We start from the raw sequence: 20,360 nt of genomic DNA on the forward strand, positions 1-20,360 counted from the left end.
TTGAATAAAACTTAATGTATCAACGAGCACCGTTTTTCTCACACAATATTTTTGTAGTAATTTAGCTTTAAGGCGAAGAGTAAGCAGAAAACAAGCAAACATGGTGTTTTTAGACAAGTTTTGTGGTGAAAGTATAGCATTTCGAGCTATGAACACTACTTAATCCTGTTACACACATCCTTAAGTCTTATTTGTAGGTTGCTAATGCTTGCTGTTGGTTATAGTTAACACTGCCGAGTCTTTTTGAATTACCACATTTCTTTGAAGTTAAACAAGTTTTTTGGCATCGCGTGACGCATTTTTTTGGTACTTCTCTCAGAAATGTTATTCTTCTAGCTTGTACCTTTTTTGTGTAGGTTCATTTATTCAGATTAATAGTGAATAACGAGGATTGTAAGCATATAAACTGTTTTCCACGCAAGAATTTTGAAAATATTGGCTTTGTTATATAGATGTCGGGCCGGCAGCCGTGAACTCATATCGCTCAAGGTCGCTGGCATTTAGTGTATGTAGCCTTAACCACATGATCAAAATAGATCAGTCTGGTTTAAAAGAGACAGCAATGTCGCTAAATAATCCAAAGGCATTTAAAGTTAGCATCATGTAAAATTTTATCAATTTGTTTTAATATTAATTAATTTGGATAAAATATTTTCTTGTGAAGTTTTAATAAGATACAGAATCAGTCTTGCAAAATCAAATTTTAAATTCAAATATTGCCGTTGTTTAAAAGATGAGAAAAAATTCACTGAAAAGTCTTCTTTGATGTTTGAGTGTTTTCTTTTGTCGATAACAAAAAAGTAATAAAGTCAAGGATTGACGAGAAAGGAAAAATAACAAACTGCATGTTTTTTAAGGTAGGCCCCTCAAAACACGTTATCAATTGAAATGCTGACCATGTTCTTTTGGTACATCTGATATTATGTAATTTAAACTTACTACTATAACTGTAAAGATATGAACTAGCTTCGGATCAATCGGAGGATCTTCATCAGGGTGAGTGATAAAAGATCGGGGGCGCGGGGTGTACTCGCAAAGATGATGGACATGGCGATATGAATACCATTGGGCTCCTTTGCACAGGATGCCGGCTAGATTATGTGTACCACAACGGCGCCTATTTCTGCCGTGAAGCAGTAATGTGTAAGCATTACTATGTCTCGGTCTGAAGGGTGCCGTTGCTAGTGAAATTGCTGGGCATTTGAGATGTCACAGCTTATGTCTCAAGGTGACGAGCCCAATTGTGGGGCCGCCCGGAATTTTTGGGTTTTTCAAGAATCTTGAGCGGCACTGCATTGTAATGGGTAGGGCGTATCAATTACCATCAGCTGAGCGTTCTGTTCGTCTCGTCCCTTATTTTCATAAAAAAAACGGATGCGTTTGTGTCAAAGTACGCAGAGCAAGACGGGCGTGACGGCAAACTCTTTATCACTCACCCTGATGAGGAATCATCAACGGTATGAAACAAGTCGGAAACTAAACCAATTAAAGGTGAGATTAATTTTTTAACTCACAAAAGAATTAATAATGGAATAAGGTTGAGACATAAAATTATTTGCAAACAAAAACATGTTATTATAAATTCTAAAATAATATTATTTAAATATTTTCATGACTAACGTAAATCGGTATCATATTTATTCTAAAATGCGTTAACATCTTCAAAATTATGCAATGAAAACAATATTATACAGAGCAAACGTTCTAGATAAGCATTTACCGTCAATCCTCTAAGCCCAGTTTATTATGAAAACGATATTCTAAGAGTCCCCTTTAATTAACCCATTAAGTTTCGTACAACCTGGCTTACATCCAAAACCTTTGCTCGAAGATTTTGCTCTGAAATTTGGTGGCGCGCTTGTCGCGATGATATTTCCACTCTTCTAATAAATTGCACCAACTTTTCGAAATATATATTTCGAGAAATCATCTCGAAATTTTAATAGGAATAATATTATTAAAAAGTTTTTGCTATAAAATTCTGCTGAAGTCAATTGAGCTATACAATATGTTATTATAATACTTATTATATTATTTTTATAAGAGCAGTTGTTGAATTAACTGTCGATATTTCTAAGCAAAAGAAGCTTAACACATCCGCGGTATTGTTGAAAATATAACTGACATTTAAATAAAATAATTTTTGATCGAATAAAACGTGGATATAATACTCGCGTCAAGCAAAGAAATAATATTATAATTAACTTTGATCTAAATGTTATGAGTTATCATAATTAGTGCTAATTCTGTTTAGACGTGTTAGTCTTCATGTAGAATGCTCCTAAAGCCCGTGAACATGGCTTAAGGTTAGACGCTATACGCATCCTCTACCGAAGAATCTGTGGTGTTTGGGCTTGATTCGCATTTGTACAAATTTTATATACATTAATACAGTATATTTTATCAACACAAAAGCTTTAATAGATGATGTTATAAATGACGTTATAACAAGGTTTTCAAGGATCTCCCAAGGAGCCGTATTAGGCCCCAGTTGTAATCAATCATAAGACTAATAAGCATCACTTCACTACGGCAGAACAAAGAATCACATTGATAAAAGGCCTCTTGTATTCGTATAATTTATTACACTTATGTTACCGACACGAACGAAATACACAAGCTGAATAAGAATTGGCGGGTTTTTTCGGGATGATATTTTGTTTATTGGCATACCGTATTTCCGATGTGTTTTGATAATCTCAACTATATTGCGAATTAGAATAGGAAGACGTGAAGCGTGGAATATTATATTAAAATAGTATAAATATTGTGGTTATTTAAATAGTATCTTAATATATATTTTTCAAAGAATATGTATATACACGGAGTACTTAAGTAACTAGTAATTCTAAAAAGGTCTAGCCTATTTAGAATTTTTATCAGATTGATTGTGCGCGCGATGCCAAAAACGTCTAAAATAATTTCGATGTGGCTTAAACTGATGTTTTGGGACTAAAAAGTTAAAATCAGTGACTAAAAGTATAGTAAAACTCAATCACAAGTTGCAAGTTTAAAAAAATAGCTGTTTGTGTTATTTATACTTTAAATATTTTATATATTATTATAACACAAAATTATAAATCAAGAACAAAAATAATATCCACAGTCTTAAGTTCTACTTCAAACAATGTGAAGTTTAATACTTTATATACAAACGATTCAAACACGATTTTATTCGCGCGAGCGATTCTTCTCTGGTTTTATTTTTCTTCCCGTGAAGTAAAAGTATTCGACTAGCGTTACGCTTAAAAAAACTTTGGTAAAGTTTCTTACCGTCTGCTCCGGTATTGGAATGCTCTACAAAAAGTCTTTAACTGCTTAAACTTTTCCACAGTAAGAACATTCACATTATATAAAAAAAAACTAAAATATTTTCAGAGAACAAAGACCGTACCTACCTGAAGCCTGTTAGAGTTAAGAAAACACAGAATTTTGTTATATATTTCCAAAAAGCCCACCATTCTACACCAATATATAGATATTATTATCATTACAAAAATCAGTTATCATTGGAAATCTGTGCGCATTAAAATCATTTTATTTGTACACTACCAAACAACGTTATAGGATGATCTGTATTATGTATAATAATAATAATATTAACCCACTTTTTACACAAACTATCTTGTTCCAAATTAGGCATATATAGCCTGTATTATGGGTTGCAAGACAACGATATATTTAATACAATATACTAACTTAAACATACATAAGAACATGACTCGGAAACAAACATCCATATTCATCATACAAATGCTTGCACCTACCGGGATTTAAACCCGATACAATGATGTTATCTGTATATATTATAAAAATCGGAAATCTCCAAAAAATTCTATACCGATCGTTTTAAATCTAAAAATATAAAATTTTATATTCATTGTTTGGTGTTTGTTTAACGATTGTTTTGAAATTTTTACTTATTATTGTTTTCATATAGGAGCATGTTTTTATTAATCTATTGAATATAGACGAGTCACAGTGAAGCGTGAATGGGTTTAAGCTATACAGTATAAATTCTTTAATATACATATCTAAAAATTGGAAACTAACATTCATTGTGCCTACGTGTATTCAAACCCGGAGCCCGGGTGGTGATTACTAAAATAACTGTCACTAATGGAGTAACGGTTTGTGTAGAGGTTTTTTTTTTAATGACAGTAAGAGACGAGATGAGCAGATCGTTCATCTTATGGTAATTGATACACCCTGTCCGTTAAAATACAGTTCCGCTCAGGATTCTCAAAATACCCAAGCATTCTGAGCGGCACTACAATAATTATTGCACTCGTCACCTTGAGACATGAGATGTTAAGTCTCATTTGCACAGTAATATCATAACGGCACCCTTCAGACCGACATACTCGCACAAAACTGCTTCACTTTTCGATAGGACTAGTATTTTGACCGGAAATCGAGATAAACCGTTTTTTTACCTCAGATCGCGCGTTATTTATATTTCCTTCCATTTTTGTAATATTCTCTTCCTTTTCCAATAGGTTTCATACTACTATTATTTTTTAAATTTTTTGTCATTTTCAAAGGCTTCAGCACTGGTCTACATTGTTTTATATAATATGTACCTTCTATGGCACGGACCCATAAATTATTTGCGTTTTTTGCTCGAGTACGCCCATTTGGACGTAACACATTATATGAAATACCCAAAAATTTGTTTTGGTAGATTTACTTCTAAACTACGAGTATTTTGTTTTCTTGATATTATTGAGTTCAATTTGTGTTGAATGTGTGCCATTATTAGCAGATAAGTTCCGCCAAATATGAAGTGGGATATTCGCTCCATTTGTCGATTATAAAAAAAATATCATTGCCGATTCTACGTTCCATTAAATTATTAATTGTAAAATTGTGCAAGTATTTAAAAATCATAGCCCATTCTTCGTTCAATTACATTATTACTTTTAATATGCTGCAAGTATTTGTAGTAATTATATGAACTAGAAAACACGTAGCTTTGAACTCCAGAGCTATTTGTAATCTGCCCTCCATTTATCCCCAGGGAATAAAAGTCGCTGATTAGATATACAGTGGAGAGTAACGTTCTGAATACGGCACGACTCCGAATAAAATTTTATATTCTAGCAAATAATTATGTCCAGGCAAACTTTCAAACGGGATAATTGTATTCAATAGGCATAGTAAATTTATGATCTCTCATCTCTTGTATCTGTACAGGATCATTAGTTTCAAAAATTATTTATTTCAGCAATAAAATAGTTTTTAACTTAACACATGGTGTCTGGTTATGACGGAACGCCTCAGAATTTAATGATACCAACCAAATCTACAGTGGTGTCGCACCATAATAGCACCACCCCATCTCTTTCCGTGGGGTCGTAAGAGGCGACTAAGGGATACAAAGAACGGAGGATGGGCAGCAGCATCTTTCCAATAGAGCATCACCATCAACTGCGATCGCCAACCCGCCTGCCAAGCGTGGCGATTATGACATACATTTTTATCATTAGTATGAAATTATTTTTTTACTATGTAGAAGGAGGAATTCCTAAGGTATGGCTATCCTAAAACAACAAAGGAACTTGGGAATTAAAGGAACGATGCCTTTTAAGTTTACTGCGCTGTTTTGAATGTACAAATCTCGTCAATTTGGTCCAATCCTGATAATGGCATCATAGAGAAAACCATAAAATTCTTAAATTTGCTATAACTATGTGCGCGGAAAATTGATGAATAACTCAATATCGCACCAACCGATTTCAATGATTCTTTTTTTATTAGAAATGATATACTTCAAAGGTAGTTTGGTTAGGTTCTGATTATGGGATCCATGACAATGTAACGGAACTCTTAAATTCTTATGAGCAGGTTAAATCTAGAATCTTTTTTATGCTATCCAGATATTTAAGTCACCTACCGTCACGTCGTTAACAATAACAAGAATAACCAGTATTAGATTAAATTAATAAATATATGGTTTTAGAATAGTTTTTTTTTTATTTTTTTTATTTGTATGTTAACATTGTTACATTATTTTTAAAACAATGAAGGCTGCTGACTTTCTTGAGCCCGTTCTTTTTCAGTCTGATGCATACATTTTTGAATGGGTGGTAGATTTTTACTTTCAATTAGTGATATTCTCAAAATATAGTATTTTGAATAAAAATTTTTGAATTTGAAATTTGATTTACCCGTCCGACGAAAGGTAAGCCAGGCTTGTATCGTCGTCTCATGCTGTCTGCAAACTTGAGCTCCACATAATGCTGTTCAGCTGCCGGTACAGCCGGAGCGGTGACTCCAACTCCTGATCCCACGTTGATATCCACTCGAGATGACCCACCGCCGACTTTAGCGTCAATCCTCCAATTCCCTGATCGAGCTCCAGATGCGATTATCGAACTCAACTTGCGAACTCCTGTAAAGAAAGAAACTATGTAAGCTCAACACATAAACTTAAAGTTGAACAATATCTACTTAATAAGTACTAAATTCATATGAATGGATTCATTGTCTGTCTGTTCTGGATGCGGTCTACGAAACGGTTGAACAGTTGACGAGATTTTTACTATCAGTTCATATCATATAGATTATTCTCCATGGATGTCGGTTAGTTTAATGTTTTCTTGCATACTATTATATAAATAAGGGATGCGCGACAAAATTCAAAACTCGAAAAAAATTGTAATGTTTTACATGAAATCTATCACATTAAGGAGTTACTCACGAGGTAAAGAATATAACTGAGTTCATTCAATATAAAGCGTAAATTTGCAATACTCAAATCAATTAAATAGGCACCCCACTTCTTCGAATCCAGAATATAAGTAATTCTATTTAAGGCGCACACTTTCAGTTAACTTCATTATATCAATGTGCAAACATCTATCATTATATAAGTAAATTATTTTATTAAACGTCATAATAAATCAGAATGTATATATGAATTCCTTCTTTCAAATATAAATAACTTAGAATCAAAGAATGGGAATATAACGGCATGTAAGTATTATTTAAGTAAGGTAAGTTAGTTTGTCAAATCATTTTACCTAACCTTGAAAATTTATGTTATTACAATTGTTGATGAACTGCGTCTACAAACAATAAAAAGCTCTTTCAGTAATAAAACACATTTCCCTGGTGGAAAAGGCCTCCCACTTTTTCTTCAATTCTCTTTTGTCTATTTGAACGGATCCAGAGGACACCTTTAAGAGTAATTCTTTCGTCGATAGCTAGAATCATTATGAGAAACAGAAAACTTTACGACACTACTCTTAATAAAAATAAAAAGTACAAAACTGTAAACAAATAAAAATAAAATACGAAAAAATTATCTTGTCCATTTAAAATTCACAAAAATAGTAAAACCAGCTTGAAAACCGAACGAAAGTTTCAATAACGTAGCTGAGATAAGCAAAAGATAACTTTGAAATATAAATCTATAATAGATGAATTAAACTTTCATTAACTGTTGTTTAAGTTTATTTATGAAGAGTATTAAACGTAAAATATTCCGACGATACAAAAGCTAGGCATGATTGTATTTTGAAGCAGTTATCGTGAAACATTTAATAATTCAAACCAATTTCCGATCTTACGCTACGAAGTTGCAATGTTCGATAAAGAAAAATGAGTACAAAAGATTTTAAAAGGAGCAACGTGCGACAAAAGAAAAGAGTTAATGTCAAGCGAAGTCTGAATGCCGAAGCCGTATTGGAGCTCAACAAAGAGCTGTTTTCTTGATGGTGTAGACACTCAGAAGACTGAGTGTTATTAACTTTTAGATAATAGATTTAATAGAAATTTGAGCATTAAATAACCTTGCTATGAATACAGTACGGAGCTTCAATGGTGACATTAAATAAACACACGGGTAGAACTACCAATTTTTTTCTTATGAAAATAAGGGACGAGATGAGCAGGACGATTAGCTGATGGTAATTGATACGCCTTGCCCATTACAATGCAGTGCCGCTCAGGATTCTTGAAAAACAAAAAAATTCTAAGCGGCACTACAATTGCGCTCGTCAACTTGAGACATAAGATGTTAAGTGTCATTTGCCCAGTAATATCACTAGCTACGGCGCCCTTCAGATCGAAACACAGTAATGCTTACACATTACTGCTTCACGGCAGAAATAGGCGCCATTGTACCCATAAACTAGCCGGCATCCTGTACAAAGGAGCCTAGTAAACCTAGCCGTAATCATACAAAAACTAAATCTGAAAATTAAAGTGAACAACTGAAATTTAAAATTTTACAAACAAACCCTTACGAGGGCGCTACTCACCTACAAGATCTGTACGGCTACGACTCGGCGTGGGACAAGTAGGTGTCAGAGCGTAGGCTATCTCACGGCTACTAGACCACATAGAGGTCGTTCCGAAATGATATTTTTTTTTAATGATATTTATGTATATATATTGAATTTGTTATTATCAATATATAAATCCAACTTAATTCAAACTTTCTGGAAAATAATATGCTTAAACACAAAAAAAATTTGAAAAACAAAATTTTATGAACGATGCGGGATTCGAACCCTCAACCTCCGGCGTTCCATGCCGGTGCTCTAACCAACTGAGCTAGCCGTTCGAGTACCACCTCGTTATAAAATTCTGTTTGCGTAGAGTTGAACAAATCATTTCTCAGGTTGTGGCTTAAACAACTAATTCTCAACATTTTTGTAGATACTCATACTCATTGTATCAATTAATTGTGTTTTATGTTTTTCGTTTAATTTGAAGTCTGGTCGAGAGCGTAGCAAAAACAAAGAAATAGGATAGACTGAAAGCCTTGCAAATAATTTCATTCCATTTCAATTGCATTCGCCAATCAACTCGCGATTGTGGAGATTGCAAATACAGATAATAATCAAGAACTTAATATATTTAGATACATACAATAGAGCTGGTGACCAGTGCTCTTCGCTCCACCTCCACACAATATTTATCATGGGGAGTGTTCCGAAGAGCTGTTTCACCTGATTCCTACCGCCAAATTCTACCTTCGCACGACACGCCACAAGCTAGTTTAAGTACAAGTAAGTTTAGGATATCATCCCCACCATCTGTGTGGCTATCCTCCACAATGCGGTTTTCAAGGAGCTTTCTCCCACGTTCTACAAAGCTGTGGAATGAACTTCCATTTGCGGTGTTTCCGAGACGATACGACATGGGTACCTTCAAAAAAAGCGCGTACTCCTTCTTTAAAGGCCCGCAACGCTCCTGTGATTCCTCTGGTGTTGAAAGAGAATACGGGCGGCGGTGATCACTTAACACCAGGTGACCCGTACGCTGGTCTGTCCTCCTTTTCCATAAATAAAATGCATATATATATAAAATACTAGCTACTACCCGCGACTTCGTCCGCGTACACACATGACTAAGGACGTAGTACTCATAAAAATCTTTGTTTCTTAAAACTTTATTTACTTTTTATTAAATGAATATATCGCCATATTTTTTAATATTTATGAAAAAAATCAGTAATAAGTTAGCTAAAATTAAGTTTCTTTTTTATCTCCTGAGAAAGTTGGAAAGATATAAAAATTCTAATTATTTATTCAATTTAAACTATTCTTTTTTGATTTATACATTGGGGATACACCAAAGGAAAAATAAAATTATTGTTTTTATTTAATTCCAAGCATTTTTATATTTTTTCACTTTTGAAACCTTCTCTGGTCTTCCATAAATAATTCAAGACCAAAGTTAGCCAAAACGGTCCAGCCGTTCTCGAGTTTAAGCGAGATTAACGAGCAGCAATTCATTTTTATATAATATATAGATTAAAATTTTAAATCTTTATTGTTGTAGAAGTTCCATCTTTACAATAATAATTTCGGTTTTCCCTGTTCTTGTAATGACATGTCACAGCAAACTGTCAAATTGTACGTAAAAAAATTATCTCATACATAAATATTTGAAATTGAGACAAAATGAAAACGATCCGATCTCTCTAGTTGGATCGAACTGAATATAGTGTACAAAATTTTAATAAAATAGATTCAGCAGTTTAGTCTTAAATAATTTATGCGTCTAGATACAGCCTTTAATACATTAATGTGCGTGATAAGCTACATGTGTCAACCTCAATTTTTTTTGACGTTTTCACTGCTTTATTTATTTAACACGGCTTTACTCACGTTTTATCGGTGTCGGTACCGACTAGTTTCTGACCGTAGTGGGTTCGCGTTTTCATAGCTGTTACAGTCTATCTGCTCGTGTAAATGATCTAACGGCCGTTCCCAATATTCAGTCTATCTCTTACTTGAGATAAAAATCTTAACTATCGTCGACTTTTCTGTCCCAATAAACTTATTGACGGTAACTCACGGTATCCGTGCACGCTGTCTGTCAATCGGACGACGTATAGCTTACCAGCGATATAAAGACTGTATGGAAATTGCAATTCACGCGTCCCAGTATAAGGCGATAAGAATGACTTATCGGGAATATTGGGACAGCGTTAGATTATTGACAGCTAATAACTGACAGTAAAAGGTAGTAATTTATCTGTATCTGTAGATAGTATATTGGGAACGGCCGTAAGAGTTTAGGAGTTAATGTTGTACATGAAACGAAATTTTTGTAGAAAAGAAAAACTTAAAACACGGTGTTCATAGAATGTAAATTGGTTGCCTACTGGACAGGCCATGCCTAGTGTAATAATAATAATAAAACCTATTTATTTCCAATCTACTATTAAATTACATTCTTCCAGTTATATTACAGCTATATCTATGATTACATCTATTATAATAAATATTACTTTATGTTAGCATTATTTACATAGATAAGAAAAAAAAATATATAAAATTTTTATTTGTATTAATGACTCTTGTTATGTACTGTCATCATCATTATTGATTGGAACCCCTTCTTGGGTATAGGCCTTCTCCAGCTTGTTCCATGCCTCTCTGTCCATTGCTATCTTTTTCCATAAGTGTCCTGCTGTCACTTGAATGTCTTCTATCCACCTTTTCCTAGAACGTCCTATTTTCCTTTTTCCTATTGGCCCTTCCCACATAGTTGCTTCTGAGGTCCATCTATTGTCTCTACATCTTGCTATATGTCCAGCCCACTTCCACTTCTGTTTCAGAGCGTAATGTAAGGCATCTACAACCTTTGTTTTTCGTCGTATCCCTTCACATTTTACTTTATGTATTCTTTTTATTTTTAGTACGCTCCTTTCCATTGCTTTCTGACATGAGACAAGTTTAGTTTTAATTTTTGTATTATACGTCCACGTTTGGCATCCGTATGTGAGAGTAGGTAAAACACAGGTATCTAAGACGGTGTTCTTTAGGTGGAGGGGAAATTCTCCTTTTAGGATTTCTTTCAGGGACCAGAACTTTTTCCAGCTCAAGTTAATACGGCGCTCGACCTCTTGTTCTTCGTTTTTGTCATCGAATGATAATTGCTTACCTAAGTATATGTAGTTTTTGACATATTCAAGCGGCTTTCCGTTCAAGTTGATTATGTTTGTGTGGCTGTTTGTAAATACCTTGGTTTTAGTTTCATTCATTTTAAGACCTACTTCTTCGCTTTTTGTGTTCAAGATATTTAACATTTTTTCTAATCCCTTACTTATTTCTGCAAATAAAACAATATCATCCGCGAATCTGAGGTGAGTAAGTCGATTTCCCACTGCTAGTTTAGATTATCAAAGATGTGTTGCATTGCCATTATGAATAACTTGGGTGATAGGGGATCTCCTTGTCGCACTCCTCTGCAAATCGGTATATCTGGGCCTCGTGTCTCTAATTTGACTTGGCTTACGCTTCCCTTATAGATGCTCTTTAGCACTCGTATATGTTTTTCGTCTATGTGACATTTATACAGAGCTTCCCAAATAGAGCCGTGGGAAATCGTGTCAAATGCTTTGGCGTAATCGACAAAAGCGATATATAGGGGCCTGTTGAACTCCTTGTATTTCTCTAACACTTGTTGTATTACTTGTATGTGGTCCGTTGTTGAAAATCCGGACCTAAATCCCGCTTGTTCTATCGGGTGGAGCTTATCGATTGCCGGACTTAATCGACTTTGTAAGATTGACGTGAACAGTTTATACACACATGATAAAAGGCTTATAGGGCGATAGTTACCTATATCTCGGGGATCTCCCTTCTTGTATAGAAGTATTATGTCTGATCTCTTCCACTGATCTGGTACCTTACCGGTGTCAAGAATTTTGTTGAATAGGCATGTAAGTGGGTGGGCTAGCAGGGCAGCTCCAGTTTTTAAGGCTTCGTTTTGTATACCGTCGGGACCAGGGCTTTTATCTGCCTTGAGTTTTAGGATGTGTTTGGTGACTTCCGTAATATTAACTGGCGGTGGGTTGCTTCTGTCTGGATGATATCCCATTGTTTTATCGATTGTAGTGGTACAATATGCTGAGTTTGATGATTTTTCATATAATTTCTTATAGAAATTTGTGGCAACGTTTATGATGTCTGGTCTACTCTGGTTTCTTCTGATTTTGTTTTTAAGTTTGTAATCCAATTTTTGTGCGTAGTCAGTTTCTTATAGGCTTTCTTTGTGCTTCTGTATTCTTTTAGACTAGTCTCAATTATTTTGTTCCTGTGGTTTTTGTAGTCTTTATCAATAGCCCTGCTTGTAGCTTTAAATAATCTGCTCAATTCTTCCTTCATTTCTTTCGACTTTTGTTTTGTTTTTAAAAGTTCAGTTAGTCTTGTGAGGAGGGTTCGAGTAGATTCACTAAGTATTTTGTGGATGGTTTTTGATTCTTTATTTTTTGAATTACGTACAAGGCTGGTGTTGATAATATTGACCAGTTTAGTGTATAAAGTTTGAATATCTTCTTCTTCTTCATGTTGTGTTTCCAGTTGACCTATGTTGGTTTCGAGGTTTATTATATACGAGGATTTATCCCTTTTCCGTCCTGAGAGACTTAGGTTGTGCTTTGAAGGATATTCTACTCTTTTTGCCTTGATCTAGTGTGTAGGTAGCTCTTACCAAGCGATGGTCAGATCTAAATCCTAATCCATGTAATATTAACACGTTTCTTATCTGCTTAGGGCTGTTCGATAGAATAAAATCGATTTCATTTTTTATGTTGCCACAAGGGGAGAGCCAGGTCCATTTACGGTTTTCTCGTGCTTTAAAAAAGGTGTTCATTATTGACAATTTATGTTCTAGTGCATATTGAATTAGTTTATCTTCTCTTTCATTTCTGTTTCCGTATCCAAATTTTCCTAAAATAAAGTTGTCTTTATCTTCTTTTCTCCATTGGCCAATTTTTGCATTAAAATCACCGATAACTAGAATATTTTCTCCTTCAGTGCCGAGAGCTACATGTAAAGTTTCATAGAATGAGTTAATTTCTTCATCTGTTGCCCTTTCAGTTGGTGCATACACTTGTATTATTGTTAGCATGTGGTTGTCAAATTTCATTTTTAATACAGCAACTCTGTCTGAAATCGCTGAGAAACTTACTATTTTATTTTTATGTTCTTTTTTTATTAAAAAGCCAACTCCATAGAGGCCTAGTGTTTCGCCCTTGTAACAAAAGATGTAATCTTCATGTTCTTCAATTGCACAGCCCATTCTCCTAACCTCTGCAAGGCCTAATATATCAATTTTTATTTTGTGGAGCAGATATGTCAGTTCAATAAATCGTTTTGTTGTTGCCAAAGATCTCACGTTAAATGTACAAATCTTAAGATTTTGTTGTGAGTATTTTATCATTGGAGTCGATATTTTAGTGTTCGCTGGAGGGTTGAGGTCTTTTTTCCCCACGGGGACCAGCCGGCTTGGGGAAGGTTGTTTCTTTTCTATTGATTCATTGTTATATTTTTTATTATGTTTCTGATTCCGATCACCGGTAGATAATTGCTATTGTTTCGTTGTTGAAGTAGTTGAATGAGAGTGAGATCGACTCTTCATAATATCGAATGCATTTATTTTGTTGTTCTTTGATGAGCTTAGGTTTGTTGTTTTCTTGGTTGCGGATAAACTTGCGGTGAAGTTGATATCTCTCTTTTTCTTTTATCTATGGCCCTTGAATTTTCCTTCACGATCAGTTTGTCATGTTTGATGTATGCATAGTTTCCTTTTTTCCTTTCTTCTATTAATTTGGGTTGAAGTGATTTTCTTATTTCTAATGTTTCCTTTGAGTAATCTTCTGATATGTATAACAACTTTGATTTCTTTTTATTCCTGATAATTTCATACTTTTTCCACCCACTAACTAATGAAAGGAGCGCTGGCCTCGGTTTCTCATTTTTATTATTCATGCTAATACGATGGATCTTATTTATCTCATAATCTTCTATATTTATGTTCAGTTCATCGATAAAAGATTTTTTTATATTTTTAATTGTAGTCATGAGTTGTCTTTTCCTTTTCTTCTAATCCATGAATTATTATATTTTTACTCTTCTCTCTCTCTAAATGCTCCACCTCCTTTTCCAAGTTTGCCACTTTAAGTTTTAATAATTTATTTTCCTCTAGCAAAGGTCTTAATTTTTCATCTATTTTTTCTAGTATTGTATTCGTTAATTCAGTTCTTTGGTTTTTTGTTTCGATTTTTAACTTGTCAAATAGCAGTTGGAATTATTGTTCTTCCATATTTTGCGTGTAAATGGAACGTAAATTTAAAATATTAAATTAAAATGTTTATAATGGTAAAGTATACAAAATTTTCATAAAATAAATATAACAATGTAAGAACAAAAAGCTCGAGAAACTAAAAAGAAAATAAAACAGCTATATTTTCCGTGGGTTCGATTCTGTGTCCCACTGCGTTCTCTAGTCCAGCGTTATTATACAGAGCTATGCGATGCGTAACAAACAGTCTAAATTGAATTAACCATTTGCCGGTACGACTACGATTACGAAATTATGGACACTATTAAATTGCTTATATTATGCACTCCAGTTTGAATGTACCCTCACTTAATTTACACGAATACACTTTATTTATTTCTGAGCACAATATAACCTAACAAATAACGAGTTTACAATACAAAAGTCTGTGAACAGTTTTAATGTCGTAGTTACCATGTGTACAGTGTTCCGTGTTTTACTAGAAATACACTTACCGGCGCCGGCAGACGCGCTGATTTAGGTACACACTTATTACTCACGCTTAGAACACTTTCCTTCACTTTTTGGTTCTTATTTACCACAACTTATTTAATAACTTTCACTCGTCGTTTTGTTTCACCGTGGTTCTTTACATTATATGGATCCGGCGATAGACACAATTGTTTGTTCTCCAAGTGTAACTTTAGACAAGATTTACATGAAATGTACACCTTCACTGAATTCACGAAACCTCAATATATATTTTGTGATGTTATTTGAGATTAAACAATGATGGTAAGTATTTTTAAAACACATTAAAAACAGGAGATACACATATACGTTTTCTACAATATGACAGCCGGTGACGGACCAAATATGATGTAATATTATGTGTTAAAATGTATTAAAGAAAATTTATTGAAGTAGGCGTTACTTTGCGGAAATCCATAATTATCCAAATGTTTTGAGTTTTCGTTAGTGTTGAATCCGAAAATGTTTGTCTTTAAACAATTCGACTCGTGTTTCGCCTCTACACGAGGCATCCTCAGGACAAGTTGACTCACCAAACTTTTGCACGAGACTGTCATTGATTTCCAAGAAAATTCAAAACATTTGGATGTTAAAGTGTATGTTCTAGTAAATAAATAAATAAAAAAACTATTGTTTGAGTACTAAATAAAAGTATATCACAGCATATAAAATGTCAATAACAATCTACTAACTACATAGTTCGTAAAATTTCACACAATGTGCAACTTAATTGAACTTCTCAGAAAACCCTTCGTTTTAAAACTTACAATTTCCCAGTCAAAAGCAGCTGACATGAGCGCCCTCCAAAGTTTTTGCACGCTTTGACATGTGACTTTTAAGAGGGTCCACAAATATGATTTATCATAACTGGTGACAGCGCGTGACACCGTACAAAGGACTGCGTGCCTATGTTATTAATTTGTTACGTAAAAAGGGGTTGAATGTTTTGATTTAAAGCCTTTTTAATTTCTTGTTATAAACAGCAATTCTGTTGTTCTGGGCTCAGTGTTTTTACCTCACAACCCTGGAGTATATGGACGGTTTTGTATTTATTTGTTTAAAAGATTTACATGAGGATCCTTATGAATAATATTTCTAGATTAGTTCTTTAACTTCATCGGTTATAGATGTAAGAAAAAGGTTTTGAAATTCCTAAAGTGTCATTGACCTACACGAATAAAGTGATTTTGATTTGATTTGAACTGGAAAATAGTAACTTCAAATGATATATTAAAAATGTAAAAATAAACTTAATCTACCACATTTTTGGTTGGTTAAGTAATAATTTTTTATTACATAATTCAAGTAAATTTTCTTTATATTTTATGTTTAAATTCCAAGGTGCCATATGCCATAGGATAGGGCATACTAGGGCGAGATAAACTTAATATCTTATGTGCTATGGTGATCGCTCTTAGATTAAGGATTGGTCTCCGCTGCGCTCCAAATAGATACCGCACTATGTAAGAACAATAGCTTTTATATTGCGGCAACTATTAGATGCTTATGTGCGTGGCATCTTGACACTCGATGGCATCTTTAAAATTTTGTAACATACGCTTCGTGTTATTTTACATTGACATTAATAAAATTACTGATGATAATATATCATCCCACTGTCTTTCTTCTCTTGTAGTATTATTTATACAAAGTTTTACTAAGCAACCCGGCATTTTTGTTTCAATTAGTAGCAAAGTTTAACAAACCATGTGGCACGTCAACGTCACACATTGTTCGAGACTGGCTCGAGTACGCCCACTTGGGATATACTATTATCCCCACTTTGCGAGTACGCCTGGAGTATCTAGTTGTAGCGCAGCGGAGACCAATCCTTAATCTTTTCGAGCGCTTTTGGTGCCGCTTATAATTTTGAAATTTGAATATAAATGAATATGTTATATATTATTTTATTTCTGTCCAAATACAACAGTGATGCTAATGTAAAATACAAAATTCACGTGCTACAAAAATATGTAATCAGCTAGAGTTAGATAAACATTTAAATCCCGAGGGAATAACACACAAATAGTAAAACCAGTACATATTACGATCTAGACTTACGACTACATCGGATGTAAATTTTCGAGCTACGAGAGAGCTATAGAGGCTACGAGACAGAATGCAGTGGGCGAATCTATGAACTGAACAAATAAAATACAACTGAAATGGATTCTTTGAGCAAAGTTTTTTTTATCTACACCCATGCCTTAAATCCTCTTTTAAAGATTCTAAAACAGTTAGCTTAACGCAAACATTAAAACATCCAATGCCCTACGAGGGTGGCACTGAAAATTTCGGGAATCAAGGAAGTGACACAACATTACTATTTAAAAATGTATTTATTGCTTTTCGAAGTATTCTCTCAAGTGAGAATATGTGGACGCCTACAAAACGGCCATTTTGGAGACTCCAACTTCCGAATGGAATGGTTGCTTCAATGATTGGTTCCATCGTATGGAAAAATGTGTCAAATTTCGCAAAGAATACTTCGAAAAGCAATAAATACATTTTTAAATAGTAATGTTGTGTCGCTTCTTTGATTCCCGAAGTTTTCAGTGCCGCCCTCGTACCTGTGAAGTATTTTCTAAACAGAGCATTTTTGATTGAGTTCGTTTAGAAGCTTGATTTTTATTACGATTTCGCCAGCATAACCGACCGATAACAATACTTTAATTCGACAAATTTATTCCATTTTTCAATTTGCAAAATAAGATTTTTGTTAATTTTTTTTTTTTTCATTTATCGTCGATAAGGCAGGAATTGATATTGATTTTAAATTTCAACCATAATCTTTTCAACCAAAGCGTGTTTTTTATTTTTTTTTAAACTATTTTTACTTCATTATAATAAACTATTGTAACAATCAGTATTTATAATATTATATTTAGAATTGAAAACAGCATCAAAAGTACTGAAAATTAATAATGCTGACGTCTTTTTCTTGCGTTCATCAACCAATTTTTATTTAATTGATGTTCCTGATTAGGAACCAAGGTAAAATATTGTATAGTTTCAAGGAATAATTTTATTCTAGCACAACGCAACTCTAAAAACTTAATAAAAGCTGATCAAGGCAAGTGGAATAAAACCCAAGCTTTTAATATTGTGAGGCAGTTGCTGCTTTTTATAATTAATTTAAAAGATTAATGTAAAAGAAATGGAGATAAAATAGAAATATACCAAGGAATATTTCAGTACAATCGGTCTTCTAAATCATAAAGAACGAGACTTTTATGTTTATGGTTAACTGAGATTTTTCTTAAAAGTAGCAGGTGAGTCTTTAAATAAAGACAACATTTAAAAAAAGAAATAAAGCTAAAATGAAATGAAGGTAAGTTGTAAGCTATTAAACCAATGACGTTCTATACATATGGACATATCATTCGCAGTCTGATATCGGAACGGCAAAAGTGTGCTTAAAGACAATGTAAGCACACTTTTCTCCTTAGTCGTGTATCAACTGTCACTGTCTAAATCAAACCTGAACTGAATAAATATTTTACATTGCTGCTTATTGTCCAAGAATGTTTCTAACAACTGGAGTAAATGGAGCAATGTATAGATATAGCAGTAGAACCTTGTTATGGTGTAATATGTGGCATGTTTTATGTTTAGGCTTTGTTTGTATACGATGTGATTTTTCTATATATGTAGAACGTCATTACATTCAGTGGTAAACCAATACACAGCAATCGTAGCAAAGTATTTCTGAGGCGACAAAGTGGCGCCCTTTGATAAATCTGTTGTGACGTCAGCTAGTTTAACCCCGTCTTGTTTACACCAGGGTGGTGTTTTTATAGTTTTGCATAAAAATTTCATTTGCACATTGTATCATCAGTTTCACAATCAAATTTTATTACAACCTACATTATTTATGAACTACACGGGATTCAACCGGTTCAGAGATTTAAGCGCTATAGGATAAGGAAAGCTTAACACAGCGGTTAAAGCGATGGAAGCGCTTACAGAGGAACGAGTTCAAATCTCGCATAGTTCATAAATTTTGGTTCGGATTAAAATTGTATGTTTTAACTATAGAAGTGAAGGAAATTACCATAGTTATAAAAACTTTTACTAAATAATATCCTATTCAGACATGCCTATCTACAAAAGATAAAAATAAGTAAACTTCGTAGCGTTACTTACAAAATAAGTAGGTATACCTTCTTATGCTTGATGGTTTAATGTGTAAGCAATTAATTTCTTTATAGTTTATATTATTTTCCTAATTATTTAAGTTTAGATGTATATGGAAGAAAGTAGTTAACTTAAAAACCGCAATGTAACTGTAAAGGAATGCACATCTAGATGGTATGGAATGATATTTAATTATAAATATTTATGATCAGGCAACCTGTTTAAAAAATAAAAAGATGCAAAATAATAATACACGATTAAATTTTAACTGAAAAACGAGGCTTGCGTTCTTTGTAATGAAAAACAAACAGGCTAGGTAGAGAAAACAAAAACTAAAACTAATTTAGAACAGTATTTCGAAAATACCGACAATAATACTGGCTATTGCGTTGTACGTCCAATACTTGTTCAGCAATGCACTCGAAAAATATTCCAGAATTTAACGTAAATAGCCTACAGGCGATAGGAGTGGAAATACAAAACTGGACTGCGTTAGTAGCGAAATGCTTTGAATATTTTAGAAATGCGTTAAATACAAATTTAAAAATAAAAACTGCTTATAAACAATTGAATGACAAAGTTCCTTTTAGTAGTATGAGGTTCACATAAGTTTCTAAGCATGACGTGTAAAACTGTAACAAAAATAAAAATAATTTTGAATAAGCCAGAAATGTTTCAAAAAGCATTGTTTTTATGTAACCATTATTGGCATCAACAATATTCTTAGAAACACCAGAAAATTTTAAAAACGTGACGTCACCTATTCCCACTTGCAGCCGACAGACCGCTATATAAGCGGTAGCAGAACAGTTGGTAACGATTACATCGTTTGTCGTCGGACTGTGAACATCTTACCGAAACTCTGTCCGTTTTCGTATTGATTGTTTGTAAAGAGTAATTATTTAAATTGGGTTGACAGTGACAGGTGGACAGGATGAAGACGTCTATAAAAGGCGACGTCTCCCTAGCGTCGACACAACTCTCCCCAAGAGAAGGTCGCCTTCGGTGAAGGCTTAGAGGGCATCTGCCCAAAGTCAACTGCAGGTGGTGTTTAGTGGGTAGGCACCTAGGTTTTCACGTGAGTGTGGAACTCACGATAACGCAGCCTAAGTCTGCGTTGGTATACATGAGCATTCACCACCTCTCTCCCGTCGTTATCCCGG

General features: G+C 33.9%; 1 protein-coding gene across 1 annotated transcript in view; it reads right to left on the reverse strand.

The window, feature by feature from the left end:
• The window catches only part of LOC126976123 (C3 and PZP-like alpha-2-macroglobulin domain-containing protein 8), a 275,988-nt gene that overhangs the window by 115,450 nt on the left and 140,178 nt on the right, over window positions 1-20,360 (reverse strand). Inside the window, exon 6 of the mRNA XM_050824318.1 lies at window positions 6,171-6,394. Within this exon, the coding sequence (XP_050680275.1) occupies window positions 6,171-6,394 (224 nt within the window). The remainder of the gene's footprint in view (window positions 1-6,170; window positions 6,395-20,360) is intronic.

The sequence above is a fragment of the Leptidea sinapis genome, chromosome 39 (assembly GCF_905404315.1).
Source record: "Leptidea sinapis chromosome 39, ilLepSina1.1, whole genome shotgun sequence".
NCBI lineage: Eukaryota > Metazoa > Arthropoda > Insecta > Lepidoptera > Pieridae > Leptidea > Leptidea sinapis.